The 15,965-nt window shown below is 45.4% G+C and overlaps 1 protein-coding gene across 2 annotated transcripts in view; it reads left to right on the top strand.

Moving 5' to 3' along the window:
* The first annotated feature begins 2,417 nt into the window (after positions 1-2,417).
* Positions 2,418-15,965, top strand: part of PRKAA1 (protein kinase AMP-activated catalytic subunit alpha 1) — a 33,621-nt gene continuing 20,073 nt past the window's right edge. The window contains exons 1-3 of one of the 2 annotated variants that reach the window (XM_056112089.1): positions 2,418-2,544; positions 13,333-13,474; positions 15,083-15,176. In XM_056112089.1, coding sequence (XP_055968064.1) covers positions 2,418-2,544; positions 13,333-13,474; positions 15,083-15,176 — 363 coding nt within the window. Of the gene's footprint in view, positions 2,545-13,332; positions 13,475-15,082; positions 15,177-15,965 lie in introns of those variants that run through there. The other variant, XM_056112090.1, reaches the window with a different exon arrangement.

Here is a 15,965-nt window from a genome sequence, read left to right as displayed (position 1 = left end):
ATCCTTACCATCACTTAGGGACCCCTTGAGCACCCTAGGAGTGATCCCTGAGCACAGAGTTTGGAGTGGCCCCTGAGCACTGCTAGATATGGCCCATGACTCACCTGACAAAAAAGGGAAAGAAAGAAAGGAGGTTTAGTGTTTACTTTCTGAAAAACAGTTCATTGGATTGTTTTTAACTCATTTTTAATAACACTGTCGTATTGCTTATTATTATTTGTTTGAGTCACAGCCAGCAATGTTTTGGGGCTATTCCTGGCTCACGAATGATCCCTGGCATGCTCAGGAGACCATATGTGGTGTCAGGTTTGAACTCAGGTTGACAGGATATAAGAGAAGCACCTTAACCCTTGAACTACCTCTCAGGCTTCTTAATTCACTTTAAAAAATAAAAAAAGCAATTAAAACTGTTCAAAATAGAAACCATGGAGAGGGAAGAAAATGACCTCTAAATTCCTATTCAACTTGTGATTGTAGACTTTTATTTCCCCACATTGCTTTTTTAGTGAGTAGTGCCATAAATGAACATATGCTAATTAGAATTATAATCTAAAATAATACCAAAGCAGAAGCAATGTTTCTGCTAAAATAATGATTATATTACTTCTTTTGTTGGGTTTCCAGTTTCATGAAGAGATAAGCAAATGGGTTTAACTAAACTGATCCCCTCCAGAACTAAGGTAATTGATTATTTTTCTTTTAGGCTGAAAGGAATAAAATCTTGTTAGAAAGATTCTAGACATGATGCCGTTTTATTTGGGCCACACCCAGCAGTGCTGGGGGGGGGGGGCTATTCCTGTCTCTGTGCTCAGGAGTGATTCCTTGCAGTGCTGGAGAGACCATATGGGGTACCGGGGCTCAAATTCAGGTCTACCACATGGAATAAAGCTCCTTACCCGCTGTACTATCTCTCCGCCCCCACGATGCAATTTTAACGATGCTATTTCTGGGTGCGAAACTTAAAACACTTTTTCCCCCTATGAAAATCTATAGAGCCGTTTCTGTTCTGTAGAGATTCCAAAAGCCAGAGCTGCCCATACTCACCAGAAAGGGAAGAGACCAAGAGAGTAAAAATCCCAGTATCTCCATAACCAAGGCCGGGGCACAAATGTCTCAATAATAGCTTTCTGAACCGTTAGACTATTCCGGAGGAGCAATGGGATACACATTCAGTACAGTTCAAACAGATGAGCTGTCCAGACAGAGCTAGTTGCAATGGTCTTCGTTTTTTGGATGTAATTCTAAACTCAAAGGCTTTTGCTTTCCCAGCAGTGCTAATGCATGTTACTTTGATTTCAACAAATAGAAAGTATATTTAAAAAAACCAAGAAGGGTTGGGTAACTCTTATTGGGAAAGAAAAAGGTTAAAATGCCAGTTTTTCCGTTTTTTATTTCATTGACACTGGCCCAAACGCTATGACACTGCAAAATCGAGACCTGAGCTGTTTTGTTTTTCACCCTGACACTTGATGTTAGCCGAATGTAACTGAGTAAGAAAGTCACTTAAACATTCAGCTACGTTACCAATAAGCCGACTTTCCTTCTGATCTGACACGATCCCATGTAAATAATAGATGAGATCTTACTCATGGTAATTGCACTCCAGCACAGCACATGCTTGTCTGACACGACTCTAAATCCTGTTTGCAATTGAGTCGAAGCATGCGTCTAAGAATATTAATTCCTCTACATCAAAATGTCTGGGCGACCACCCAATCCCCCGACACGCATGCATATTCGTCTCTACCCCCAACAGGCTCCTTCGCAACGGGGTTTGCTGGAAGGGGAGGTGGTGGGGAGGAGAGAAGGGATTTCAGGCTCGTGTCCAGCGGGAAAGAGCGACGAACAGCACCCGGGCTGGCGAGGTGTCCGCCAGCAACTTCCTAGCTCCAAGTCAGCCAAAGGAAGGCGCGCGGCGGGTGAGCACTGGGCAGCGACGCTCCGGCAACGGGGCAACCGGGCCGGCGACATCCCCCTGCGGTTTCCAGATCTGCATCTGGGCCGAGAAACCAGAACCGGCTGGACCCACGCGGCGAGGGCGAGGTCCCCCAGCCCCTAGCAACCGGCCCCGCAACACGCGCCGCAGCCCCCGCGGGCTGCCCGCGTGCCCGCCTCGCCCCGGGAATCCCCAGGCTGGCCCCGCTCCCCAGAAGGCGTAATCGGGGCGCCGCCTCGGCGGGGGCAGCGGAGCGGCGCCAAGGGGGGGCCCGCCCGCGCGCAGGTGGGCGGGGAGGCGGCACCCCCGCCCGGCCCGCCAGGGGGAGCGAGTGCGCCCGACGGCGCGGGCCGGGCCCCGACGGGCGGAGCAGGGCGGCGGCCTCCGCGCGGCTCCCCTCGCCGTCCCCACGCCCCTCCCCGCCCGCCGCCCGCCCCCGGCGCGGCCCTGCCCGCCCCCTCCGCCCCCCTCCCGCCGCGCCATGCGCAGACTCAGTTCCTGGAGGAAGATGGCGGCAGCCGAGAAGCAGAAACACGACGGGCGGGTGAAGATCGGCCACTACATCCTGGGCGACACGCTGGGGGTCGGCACGTTCGGCAAAGTCAAGGGTGAGCGGCCCTCCCCCGCCCCGGCGCGGGCGGCTTCCGCCTCTCGCACCTCTTCATCCTCCTCCTCTCCCTCCTCCTCTTCCTCCTCCTCCTCCTCCTCCTCCTCGTCCCTCTCGCCCCTGGCGCGTTCCTCGTCTCCCGGGGCTCGGCAGCCCGGGTCCTGCCTCCCGCGGCAATGGAGCCCGCGGGGCTGCGGCGCCCCCCGGCCGGGTGGGGGGTGGGGCGGGCCCCCGTCGTCATGGCGACGGCGCCGCAGCCGCCCGAGGGGCTGGTCGGTGCGCGCGGCGGGGATGCCCGGGGCGTCCCCCCTGCCCTCCTCCTCCTTCTCCTCCACCTCCTCTTCCTCCTCTTCCTCCTCCTGCTCCTCCTGCTCCTGCTCCTGCTCCTGCTCCTGCTCCTGCTCCTCGCCGCCGGCCGCGTCCTGCTTCCCCGAGCTCGCGCCCAGCCCATCGCTTCCCGGCCACTTCTCGGCATTGTCCGTGTTTCCGTCCTGCCCGAGCGGGCGGCCCCGCTCACCTGCCCCGCCTGGTTGGCAAGCGCGAAGTACCTGCCCCCCACCACCCCCGCCGCCGCAAGAGGTGGCTCGGGGACGTGCTTACGAGATGAAAATTAAAAGCCATCTCCTTGGAAAGGATCGATAATTCTTTTTCCGGAACAGTGATGCATAGAAACCGTTGGTCCTTTCCACCCCTTCCCCCACCCCCACTTTTTTTTTTGCGACGTGTGGTTTATGGTGTGGATGCTGATGCCCAGCCTTCCGTGTCTCTGTGTGTGTGTCTGTGTGTGTTTCTGTGTGTCAAAGCCGGCACTGATGTTGCCTCCAGATAGTATTGACTTGTTTATTAATTAATAACAGTTGCTCTCCGGCTCTTTGCACTGGGCGTTTACATTTTCATACGCAATTAAGCGCACCTTTACTTTGAATAAAAAAAATTGGAAATCTTGTAATCTTACCCTTGTATTTCAGCACCCCGGAAATAACAGCCTCTGATCCACCAGTTAACAAATGTCAAAGAAGTTTTATTGCAGACTTTTTTTTGTTTGTTTTGGGACCATACCTGGCTCTGCACTCAGTAATTACTCCTGATGGTGTACGGGAAACCTTATGGAATGCTGGGGATCGGACCCAGATTAGCCCACATTGGCTGTGGACTTTTACATCAGCCTGTGTATTATCGCTCCAGCCTCTATTGTAGACTTTTTTTAAAATTTTATTTTAAGGCGTAAATGTTTTTCTTTAAAATATTTGGCTGTTGTTAGGGGGTTGGAGAGAGCGGAAGTAGAGAAGTGATAATAACTCATGCCTTAGCTTTGGGTAAATTTCAGACTATGACTTGGATATACTAGCTTTTGGTAAATATTGACTGGATTTTTTTTTTGTTTGTTTTGTTTTGGGCCACACCCGGCAATACCCAGGGCTTACTCCTGTCTCTGCACTTAGCTCATTCCTGGCAGGCTTGGGAGACCATATGGAATGTGGGGGATTGAACCCCAGTTGGTCTCTACAAGGCACATGTCTTACCCACTGTACTGTTGCTCAGACCACAAGCCCCCGGTAAATATTGACGTGAAAGGAAAAAAGTTTGTGAAAGTCTGTCTTTGCTTTTCTAGAGTTAAAGAAATATTTTAAAAATTTTATCTAGGCATGGAAGAGGACTACCCTTTCTGTTTTCTTGCCCTTTCTGAGTCATAAAAGTGGAAAATTGCTGTGTAGTACACAGGGAAGCTTAAGTCTTATGAAAAGCAGCAAGGCCGACACAGTGAGAAAGAAGGAACCTAATGCCAGAGTAGAGTAACAACAACAGTTAGGCCGGAAAGATGTTTTCTGTATCCGAAAGTTGGTTGGTCTTGGCTCTGCTGGCTCTTGGTAGCAGCAATTACCGACTGGCATTAGTTTACAGATATTTGTAAGAAATGCTCATTTGTGTCCCCAGTAAGTGATTCGACAGTTTCGGTGCTCTCACCCCTCCCGGAGTTCTGCCTGGATTAGGAAACTCATCATTCTCCTAATATAGGCCCTAGCTGAGTCAGGTTTCATCATTTTATTTACTAACTGGCTTTTGGCAGAGCAGCTGGAAAGCAAGAGGAAATGCCTTTTCTGGGTTTGCTCTTTCATGTGTCTGCCATAGGAATTTCTCCAGTGACTCCTGTTCCTGATCCTTCACCCCACACCTGCCATTCTCGGAATATCACACTTTCCATGCCTCTCCAATGGCAGAGCAGCTAATTAGCTGGTTGTTCCCTGGCTCTAGTTACATTTGCTCATAAACACATCATTTGATGTGTTTTTGGGGGTAGGGATATATCTGATAGTGCTTAGAGACTCGACCTCTAGGTCCTCGGTGAACCTGGGACTCCCTCATCAAAACGTGTGCTCTGTTTCTTGGAACTGTCCTCTCGGTCCCACTCCAGTGTTTTGGTTTTTATTTTTAATTTTTTTGGTTGGGGCACCAGGTCTAGCAGTGCTCAGGGCTTACTCTGGCTCAGTGCTCAGGGATCACTCCTGGTGGGGTTTGAGGGGCCATCTCGGATGCTGGACATCGATCAAGCTTGGGTCAACTATGTGCAAAGCAAGTGCCCTACCCTCTGTCCTATTCTTCTGACCCCCTTACCAGCGTATTTTTGAAGTTTTTGAATGTTCGGAAAACTTTTGGCCACAAGAAGTAGAAAGTCCAGCTCATACTGGTAAGCAGCATCTTCCTGGCTCTCCAGAGCAAGGAAGCCAGGTGTTCTGCTCATGACCCTCATTGGCTCGTCAGGGCCCTCTGGTCAGGAGTACCATGTGCTCTGAAGTAGACACTACTAAGGACCATGGCATTACTCTGGGAGGAGTAGTGCCCTTTTGTAGATGGAGTATGGCCCTTCCGTAGATGTGTATGTTAAGGGTATCTTCCTATGAAGTACTTGGATAGCATGGGAGGGGAAGGACAGGGTAGATGGGTAGAGGTCTACACAGAGTAGGGTAGATATGAACTGGTAGGAGAGAAAGAGGAACATTGGGTGTGTGTGTTTGGGGTGCTGAAGCAATAATGCAGAAGGTAGGGTGCTGCCTTGCACCCAGCCAACCTGGGTTCAGTCCCTAGCAATCTCTATGTACCCTGAGCACTGTCAGGAGGGAATCCTGAGCACAGAGCCAGGAGTAATCCTGGAGCATTGCTGGGTGTGACCCAAGACCCAAAAATAAATAATAAAAAGAGGAACATGGATTCTTGAACAGGCAAAACTACTTTTAAAGTCGGTAACTTATACTTGCCTTAATTTTAATTCATATAAATATTAGGATTAGACATGTTTCAGTGGCGATTTGGTATGACTGAACTTTTAAAAAAACAAGTTATACACAGGATGGGGCGGTGTGGTGAGGTGGTAACTTGAATGGCTGCGTCATGAACTTTGCACGCGGCTACTCTGGCTCAATTCCCAGCACTGCTGGGAGCAACCCCTGTGTTCTCCTGGCAGTGCTCAGGAGACCATATGGGATGCTAGGGATTGAACCCAAGTCAGCTGCAGTCAAGGCTAATACCTACTTCCTGTAATATCACTCCAGCACTTCTTTTATGACTTTTTTTTTTCTTTTTGGGTCACACCTGGCGATGCACAGGGGTTACTCCTGGCTCTGCACTCAGGAATTACCCCTGGCGGTGCTCAGGGGACCATATGGGATGCTGGAATCAAACCCGAGCCTGCTATGTGCAAGGCAAACACCCTCCCCGCCGTGCTATCGCCCCAGGCCCAACAACTAACTTTTTAAACAACCATAAATCCTTAGGAACCATCCATGGTTACTGATAAGTAGATATGCCTATACATAGCTCAAGTTCATAGACAGACGTTTTAACAGAAATGTTTAAGATCTGTGATTCATTTCAAAGTGAACAGTCATCCGGGGCCAGAGCAATAATACAGTAAGTAGGGTGCTTGCCTTGCACACCCCCTGACCAATTCCTGGCATCCCGTATAGTCCCCTCAGTGATTCCTGAGTGCAGAGCCAAGCGAAACCCCTTAGCATCACTGGGTGTGGCCCTTAAACAAACCAAATCCTTCACCCCAACCAACCCCCAAACAAGTGTTGTAGAAAATTATGTGTAGGGGGCCTGAGTGATTGTACAACAGGTAGGGCCCTTGCCTTATATACTGCCAACCCAGGTTTGATTTCCCAGTACCCCACATGGTCCAGTGAGCCTTGCCAGGAGTAATTCCTGAATGGAGAGCCGGGAATAAGCCCTGTACACCACCAAGTGTGGCCACAAAAGCCAAAAAAAAAAAAAAAAAAAGGAAAAAAAGAGTACAGTTTGTTGTTAGTTCTATAAATTCAGAAACATGCAAAACCCTTCAGACCTTGCTGGTGAGGGTAAACGTACCATTTCTATAGATGTGACAGTATTCATAAAAATTAACCCAACATTTCAACTTCTGGGAACTTGTCCAGTGGATACATGTTGTAAATAATGTGAGATGAGTTACTTGTCATGTTTGTAAATGCAAGATATTTGTAAATACTCGTCCTATTTGTATTCGCAGCATTTTAGTTGGGGGCTGCATGCTGTGCTCCACTGCAGTGGTGGCTGCAGGCGACCTAGCTTTGGTGGTCACACACTCTGCTGAGTCACCCAGGGTAGGGCTCACAGGCATTCTTGAGGCGTTGCTCTTGCCAGCTCTGGGGGGCTTCCATGTGTCTGAGTTGTGGTGCTTGTGGTGGTGATACGGGCTGCACCTCTTTGTTGTGGTGCCTCGACTCACCTCACTAGAGCGGTCCGAAACCCTCACAGTCCGGGACCAAATGCAGCTCTGCTTGTCTGTGGGATTACACTTGGTCCAGGGGACTGAATTGGCGATTTGACACTTGTTAGGCAGGTGTTCCGAGCCACTGAACTCTTTCTCCAGGTGCCAGGGTATGCATCCATTTTCTTCAAAATTAAATATCTGATGAGAGGAAAGGTTGTCTCAAGGTTCTACAGTTAAGAGTTCCTCTAGAGGGGCTGGAGCAATAGTTCTGTGGGTAAGGCACTTCCCTTGCGTCAGCTTGACTGAGCTTGCTGCCCGGCATCCCATGTTGTTCCAGAGTCTCCTAGGAGTGAGTCCTGAGTGCAGAGCCAAGAGTAAGCCCTGACATTCCCAAACAAGCTGAGTTCCTTTCGAGAGTTGTACAGGTTGCTAGATGGTGTTTAGTTCACTAGGGTCTTCTAAGTGAGTGCTGGTAAACTGCATATGGTGACGTAAAGAAATGCCGCTCATTCTCTTCAAAAGCAGCATCTCAGTTTGGCTGTGAAGCAGTGACACTCACAGTTGGAAACAGTGCCGGAGTGAAGGTGCATGCCTTGCAGGTGGCCACCCTGTTTGATCCCTTGGCATATGGTTCCCCAATCACCAGTGGGAGCAAATCCCTAGCACTCAGTTGCCTGAGCACCACAGTGGTGTGGGGGGTAGGTTGGGGGGAGGATTGGGGTTTGGGCTTTGGGCAAAGGGGAGGGAAATCTGTTAGTAATATATATTCCTAACAAAGCCTATTGACTACATTGATTGATAGACTGTGGAGGAGCAATTAATTTGACTGCAACTTGAGTTTAGTCAGTGGAGAATCTTTAGCTCAATTTTGCAAAAGTGATTCACATTTGATGTTTTGCCAAATCCATTTTCCTTACATTGCACATTGATTGTGAGATTGAGTGGTTAGGTTAAAAGACTTAGAGAAGACTTGTCCAAGCTTGATCATATCATATCTTTACGTTGATAAATGATAGTCTCTCAGTCCCTTGTGATTAGTATTGTAGGCTTATTGTAAGAGTCTTGTGAGATAATGTATTTCCTAAGCCCTAATACCTTATATTTTCAGAAATATTGTTGAAACTATTATTTTTGTTTGTGCCACTGGTGCTGATCCGAGGGAGCTGTTCCAAGTTCTGTCTCTCCCAGCAGTGCTCGGTGACCAAGTGATCCCCAGGGATTGAATATGTGTTTCCTGCATACAAAGCCTGCACTTAACCCCTTGAGCGATCATGGCAGCCCTAGGTGCTGAAATTCTAATATTGACATGTGTTGGTAGTTGGGCTTAAGGCATATATTTTTGTGGGGCCAGAATAATAGTACAGGGTAAGATGTTTGTCTTGCACACAGCTGACCTGGGTTCAGTCCCTGGCACCCAACCCAGCCAGGAGTGATTTCTGAGTGCAGAGCCAAAAGTAAGTCCTGAGCATCACTGGCTGTGGCACCCCCAACTCCTTACTCCAAGCAAATATTTTTGTTCCTATAAATTAGAAAAAAAAAACCAGTTTATGGTACTTTTTTTTTGGTCACACCCAGCGATGCTCAGGGGTTACTCCTGGCTTTTGCACTCAGGAATTACTCCTGGGGGTGCTCGGGGGACCATATGGGATGCTGGGAATCAAACCCGGCTCGGCTGTGTGCAAGGCAAACACCCTACCCACTGTGCTATTGCTTCAGCCCCAGTTTATGGTACTTTTTAAGTGACCAAATTTTGCCGAGAAGAAAAGAGTCTTTAGGGGGGAAGAGAAAAGATTTTGTTCTGAAAGAGAAAAGATTTTTAAGTGTCACTAGTGTTGGGACAGTTTTTGAAAACTTTGGAAAGGGAAAAAAACAACAACCTAGTATTAACAACAAAGTCCCACAATGGAGACGTTACTGGGCCTGCTCGAGCAAATCGATGAACAACGGGAGGACAGTGACAGTGACAGTATTCAGCTAAGATTGGAAAGTACCAGCTTAAACAATATTGAACTGGTTTCTTTACTGTCGGGTATTTTAGAGCCTTTACTGACAATTTGAATAGCGAACTTACAAAGGAAGCACACCCATCGTTTCCCAGACTGACTTAATGTGGACTCTTTTTCTTTGCAGTCTCTCTATATAAATTACCCTGTGGAGCAGAATCTGGAAGATCTTTTACTGCTTTTGTGTCACAGTCTGTGGTGCTCGTGCGCTTGGACCGTGTGTTCCATCAGACCAGGGCCTCCAGTATGCAGGGCACTCACTCTGCTGTGGACTGTGGCCCCGAGTGAACTTGTTTTTAAGAATAATTTCTTTTGCTAACTTGACTGCAATGAATATTATATTTTTGAAGATCCACTTGTTTTATAGCCATCTAGGATTTCAGTAACAGAGTACCTTGAAGGCGGAAAGAGGGTTTTTGTCCCCGTTCTGGAGGCCCAGCGTTTACAGTTGAGGGACTGGTAGTGGCACATTCCCCCCGAGGAGTGGGCACCTTTAGCATTTGGTTGCTCCTGGCATTCTTTGGCTTGTGGCAGTATAAATCCAATCTTGGACTCAATCTTCATATCTGCTGTCTCTAGAGAATATCACTTCTCAGATACAGGGTCCTGTATCTAGGAGCCTGCGAATCTAGGGTGAGTCTGTCTTGAGAACTTAGTTGGTTATGTTTGCAGAGACCTTATTTCTGAGGGTCTGGGTTAGCATGCATCTGACAGAGGGCCTTGGTCAGCCTGCTGCACTTGCCGATATGTTTTATTTGCTCTTAGTTTTGTACTCTTTGTTTCTTCCTTAACATTTGAGTAACTTTCAAAATTGCTTTTGGTATAATGAATAAAATACCCTGTTATCGTCTCTTAAAATACTGAAATTGGCATGAGGCTGCCTTCCCAGAGACTCCGTTTTCTGACACGGGGAAAAAACCTCACTATTGGTGCCTGGAATAATGCAGACACAGCTTATCAGGGACTTGCATAAATGCTTGGATAAAGTTTTCGAATCCTAACTAGTATGGGGGAGTTTGCCTTATTCTTTTCAAAATTACAAGATTTAGTCAACAATCCTCTGCTATATTCATCTTGTTTATGTAAAAGAGGGATTTCAGGGCTGAGGAGGGAATTGACAATGCTAGAGACATGTCTGGCATGCACCTGACCCAGGGTTTTGTCCCCACTCAGCATGAACTCCTGAGCACAGCTGGGTGGATCCCTGCCCTCCCCCACCAACAAAATCCCCACCATAAAAGGCCATTTCATTGTTATTATTAGTGCAATATCCTATTTAGGATTTTTTTTTTTGAAAAAGTACAAATGTTTGAGACTTTTTGAACCAAGCTTGACTTTACAGATGTGTAACTTGGGCAAGTTCTTTCATCTTTCCATACTGTGGTTACCTGTAAAATGTTGCTAATAGGGCCAGAGAGAGATACTATGGGGGCTGAGGGGCCTGGTTCGGTCCCCAGCACTGCACCCTGTCCCCTGACTTCCACCAGGAGTCAGCTTGGGGCATAGCTGAGTGTGGTCCAGCTCCCTCACCACTGCCCCCAACCAAAACCAAAACATGTTACTAATAACACCAATATTTAAGGGCTGGTGAGAGTAAAGATATAAATACAGAAAAGCTGATTTAAGCTCATCAAATGAATATTTTTCCCTTTGTGCTCTTCTTTGAGCGAGTGTGTGTGTCCCCTCATTCTCATGTGTTCACCAATTTGATTTTTCTTTTGTGGTGTGAAGGATCAAGTCAAAGCCAGGAATGGTGGGTGAGGGACTGAGGGACTGGAGTGATATAGCACAGTGGGTAGGGTGTTTGCCTAGCACGCCGCCGACCTGGGTTCAATTCCCAGCATCCCATATGGTCCCCTGAGCACCGCCAGGGGTAATTCCTGAGTGCATTGCCGGGTGTGACCCAAAAAGCCAAAAAAAAAAAGTGGGTGAGGGGGCATACCCAGTGTTGTTTGGACACTTAATCCTAGTGTGGTGATCCACAGACCATGTGGTGCCAGGGGTGAAACTTGGCTCTGGCACACACAGTGTGTGCGCTACCCCTTTGCGCGCTCTCCTACTCCTCAAACTGAGGCCTTTTTACACAAAGCATGCTTTTCTATTGAACCACCTCTCCACACCCTGAATAAGCATTCTTACAGTTTATAGGTAGGTGGAATCATTGTTGAGGACTTGGTGCTGTGTGTGTGTGTGTGTGTGTGTGTGTGTGTGTATATATATATATATATATATGTAATCTGTTGAAAATTAACCCAACTCAAGACACAGGTTGAACTTTGGAAGGTAGCAAACTCCAAACTAGTATTGTGGCTGTTTCCCAAACCTGTTTCATCTGTTCAGTTAGTTAGGGAAAGGTTCCAACTCTCAGGACTTGAAGATGTTTGGGTTGGGTGAGATTAATTGTTCTTTTTGGGCAGGTCTCAGAAAGCAAGACATTTCGTGACTTGGGGTTTAACAGTCACTTCAACGTCTGATTGGTATTAGAGACTGGAGAAAATCTTAAGAGAAATTTGAATGTGTTTAATGTCCACAGTTAATTTTGTACTATACTTTTATTCTTCTTCACTGATTTTAGGTTTTAACAAGGTCTTAATAGAATGTTTGTGTATATTGTGTTCATCTCTCATTGTTCAAGATATTTGTATGATTTTTTTTTGTTGTTTTTGTTTTGGGGGCCACACCAGGCAATGCTCTGGGGTAACTCCTGACTGTGCACTAAGGAATTATTTCTGGGGACTCTGTGGGGACTATATGGGATGCTAGGGACCGAACCCAGGTTGGCTATGTACAAGGCAAGTGCCCTACCTGCTATACTATCACCCTGGCCCCAAGAATTTTGTATGATTTTCGTATGATCATGGATGACTATGAGATTAGTTGAGTTGTGATATCCAAGTGAGACATTTAAGTTACTTTTACATTGTAGACTCTTTGCCACTTTTGCCTTATGATTCTCTTAGAATGCTGGGGCTAGAGTAGATTTTATTTCAGTTGCACATTTATTGGAAAGATTTGTAGTGTAGAGATACTATGATGGCCAAGCAAGGATATGGGATAAATGAAAAGTGAATTTAATTTCAGTGGTTAGATAATTCATGGGAAGGATTAAAAGTTAGTACTTTGACTTCAACACTTTGAGTCTTTTTGGTGGGAGCATCCCTGGGTTTGTGCTCAGGGATCACTCCTGGTGGATTCTGGGGACCATATGGGATGCAAGGCAAGCACCCTACCTGCTGTTTTATCTTTCCATCCTCTTGACTCAGCTTTTCCTTCCATTGCAAAATACCTATGTAATCTAACCTTACCATTAGTATTAACTAAAATATTAATGCTTAGAAATTCAAAGGTACCAAAATAGTGAGGAACCAGTTCTTTCCCTGCCCATCCTTCTCAATTCCAGAGTTGTGGAGGGGTAGAAAAGCCCATCATCGCTCATTGTTTTGGTTGCCCCCAAGGTATTACTAGTTTTTGTTCTAGGACCATACCTGGTGGTGCTCAGAGATCACTCCCTGTTTGCTCAGGAGATCATACAGGATGCCCGGGATTGAACCTGGCTCTGCTGCATGCAAGGAGAGTACCTAAACTGCTGCACTTTTCTGTGGCCCCTCAGATAGGGGGAAGCATTTTTATAATACGAGGAAATTTTTTGTAGAATAAAACTGTTTGGTATTTGATGCCAATCCTTATTATTGCTAATTGTGGTCACACCAATTTCTACATGTGTTAAAAATCTTTTTCCTAAAAGCTCAATTTATATGAATGACAATTTGAAAATTAAAAAGGAAAATGAGTCAAAAAGTATACAACTAAAAACAAGTCTTCTTTTTTCCATTTGTTTTTAGCTTTCATTTTTGGAAGAATTTGTTAACAGCTTCCTAATTAATCCCTACTTAGTCATGTAAATGTTCATGGATAAATTAGGCAGAATTGAAAGAACCTTAAATTTGCTTGAGTAGTTGTTATGAATGCTGAAATAAGTACTCCTAAAATAGTATGCTGTTCTGTATATCTAAACATGCTAATAATCAAGATTGACGCAAATTTATTATTTCTCCGACAGTTGGCAAACATGAATTGACTGGGCATAAAGTTGCTGTGAAGATTCTTAATCGACAGAAGATTCGTAGCCTTGATGTGGTAGGAAAGATCCGCAGAGAAATTCAGAATCTCAAGCTTTTCAGACATCCTCATATAATTAAACTGTAAGCTCTGATTATATTAATTATAGTCATAATGGGAGTGCTTCCCACCATTTTTGTAAGTGTATGTAATTTGACAAGTGATAAAGATGACATTTCTGTAGTCTGTTGAAATTTCTCCCCTTTTGTTCATTTATGCGTTTAACCCCATTCGTGATCACTTGACCTGAAGTTCATGTTTTGCCCTTTTGTTTACCAGCTGTTACCGTCCTTATTTTTCTTGTACTCTGGATTAATGCCCTCTTGAGAATGTTTGATGGCACCAGATATTAGAAGGCTGTAGAAATAGCAGTGATTTATCAGTGAAAAGCCTACCTCCAAAAAACTCCCACAGTATCAGGAAGTCTCACTGAAGAAAATGCGGCAGAAATTATTTCCCCCTGTTCTGTGTTTACCTGATAAAGCATAACAGTGTTTCAAAAGGATAGGAATCCTCTCCTTGTTTCCTAGTGCAAATGTAGGATCTATGGATGATCTGTTTACTACTCAGCTTTACTGTGCAGCCTGTAGATAAAACTGCTTAGGCTTGTATGCTGAACTAGCTGAATCAGTTTTGTTTTGTCCTTTACTTCCTATCCTCTGTGAAGGTACTGTCACTTTTAAATAATCCGTATGCTGATGACCTGTAAATTAAATATACTTACCTGCTGTAAAGCCTCTTGCCCGAGTGCTGGGCTTGTATGCCCACAGCCTGTTCACACCTCCATTTGAATGTCCACAAGGCATATTGCACTCCATATGGCCAAAATCGAACTTGAGTACCTTCCCCAAACTGCTTGTTCCATCATTTTCGTTAATGTCAAGTTCCTTAGGAACTGTTCTTGAACTTGCTGATTACTCTCCCTTTCTACCATCCATTTCATCTTGTACTTCAGAGTGTATCTAGGATCTCTTCCCCAGTTCCTTCATGTCCATCAGCCTAGACTGAGCCTCCTCATCTCTTTAATGGAATTCTGCAGAAATCACCTGCTTTCACCATCTTTAGTGTTCACAGTTCTCCATAATGCTACAATAAATTAAAATTACCATTTTAGTAGAGGAAGTAACATGACTATTTTGTATTTAAAAACCTTCCCTAGCTTTCTGACCCTCTTAGAGTAAAAGCTAGAGCCTCATCATGCTTGTAAGAGTGTGTCCCTTCTCCAACGCCACGTCCTTTTTCTCTTCCCAGATCATTGGGCTCTAGCTCTTTACCCTTCCTCTAAATTACCAGTTAGGCTTCTACCCCAGAGCCTTTGTAGTTGCTCTTCCTTCTGCCTGATTCACTTCCTTTCTAGATAATGGTGTAGTCTGTCCTCTTCCCTCAGGTTTTATTCAAATATTACTTTATCAGAATGATTTTCCTGAAGCATGCTGCCTAAAATATTCCCCTTAGTTTGCTTTATTTCACTTCATCACAGCTTGTCCCACCCACTGAGATAGTGCTTATTCATTTGATATCTGCTTCCTGGCTCCTAGAATATGCATTCCACGCGACCAGGGAATTGCTGTCTCCCCTGTGGTTTTCAGGCAATTAACGGTGCCTGCTGTATTATAGGTACTCAGCAAATATCGAATGAATGAATGACTATACATGTTTTAACATTGGTAGACAATGTTTTCTCTCACCAGGTACCAGGTCATCAGTACACCATCTGATATTTTCATGGTGATGGAATATGTCTCAGGAGGAGAGCTATTTGATTATATCTGTAAAAATGGAAGGGTAAGCGGCTCTGATTTAATTGTGTATACATTTCATAACTCCCGTTATCCTCTAGTATTCTGAAATGTTAAAAAGAAGTTTTGTATAAAAGGTTGATGTAGTTTTATCTTTTTTGGGGGGGAGGGAGGTCCTCCCCAGCAGTGCTCTGGGTGTTTAGGAACCACTCCTGGTTATACTTGGCTAGGGCTAGACCCAGCCGTGCCAGGGTCTCGAGCATGCACTCCAGCCCCCTGACCAACCTCCCTGTCCCAAGATGTCTATTAAACAACCGTTTCCTTTCATCATAATTTGTCTACACTTGGACTATTTAGAGCTGGAAAGGATCTTAAAGATGGAATATAGAAACTGGGACTTAAACAAATATGGAAAATGGGATTTATGTTTGCACAGTGTCACAAGATTTATTAATGACATATTGGATTGAGACCCCAGAACCCATGGTCTTGAAATCATTAGTATACAGATACTTATAAAAGTACATCTATCTATCTATCTATCTATCTATCTATCTATCTATCTATCTATCTTTCTTTCTTTCTATATATATTTTATAAAATATTAAACATTTAAAAGATCTATCCTGGCCACTCCAGTCACATTTAAATTGCATTCATACCTGGATTAAGAACAGGCTCCATGGAGGAGGTAGGAATGAGACATAAAGAAATTAGAGTTGGAGGGACCTGTAGAAGCCATTGTGTATAATATTGAGCTACAGATACAAAAATTGAGCACAGTTCCCTACACCCAGGTTATTTTATGAAAAGATATCTTTTTTGGAAGGCCTAA

The sequence above is a fragment of the Sorex fumeus genome, unplaced genomic scaffold (genome assembly GCF_029834395.1).
Source record: "Sorex fumeus unplaced genomic scaffold, SorFum_2.1 ptg000015l, whole genome shotgun sequence".
In the NCBI taxonomy this organism is placed as follows: domain Eukaryota; kingdom Metazoa; phylum Chordata; class Mammalia; order Eulipotyphla; family Soricidae; genus Sorex; species Sorex fumeus.
Note: the sequence above shows the minus strand (reverse complement) of the source record. Positions and strands in the feature narration are given on the sequence as shown.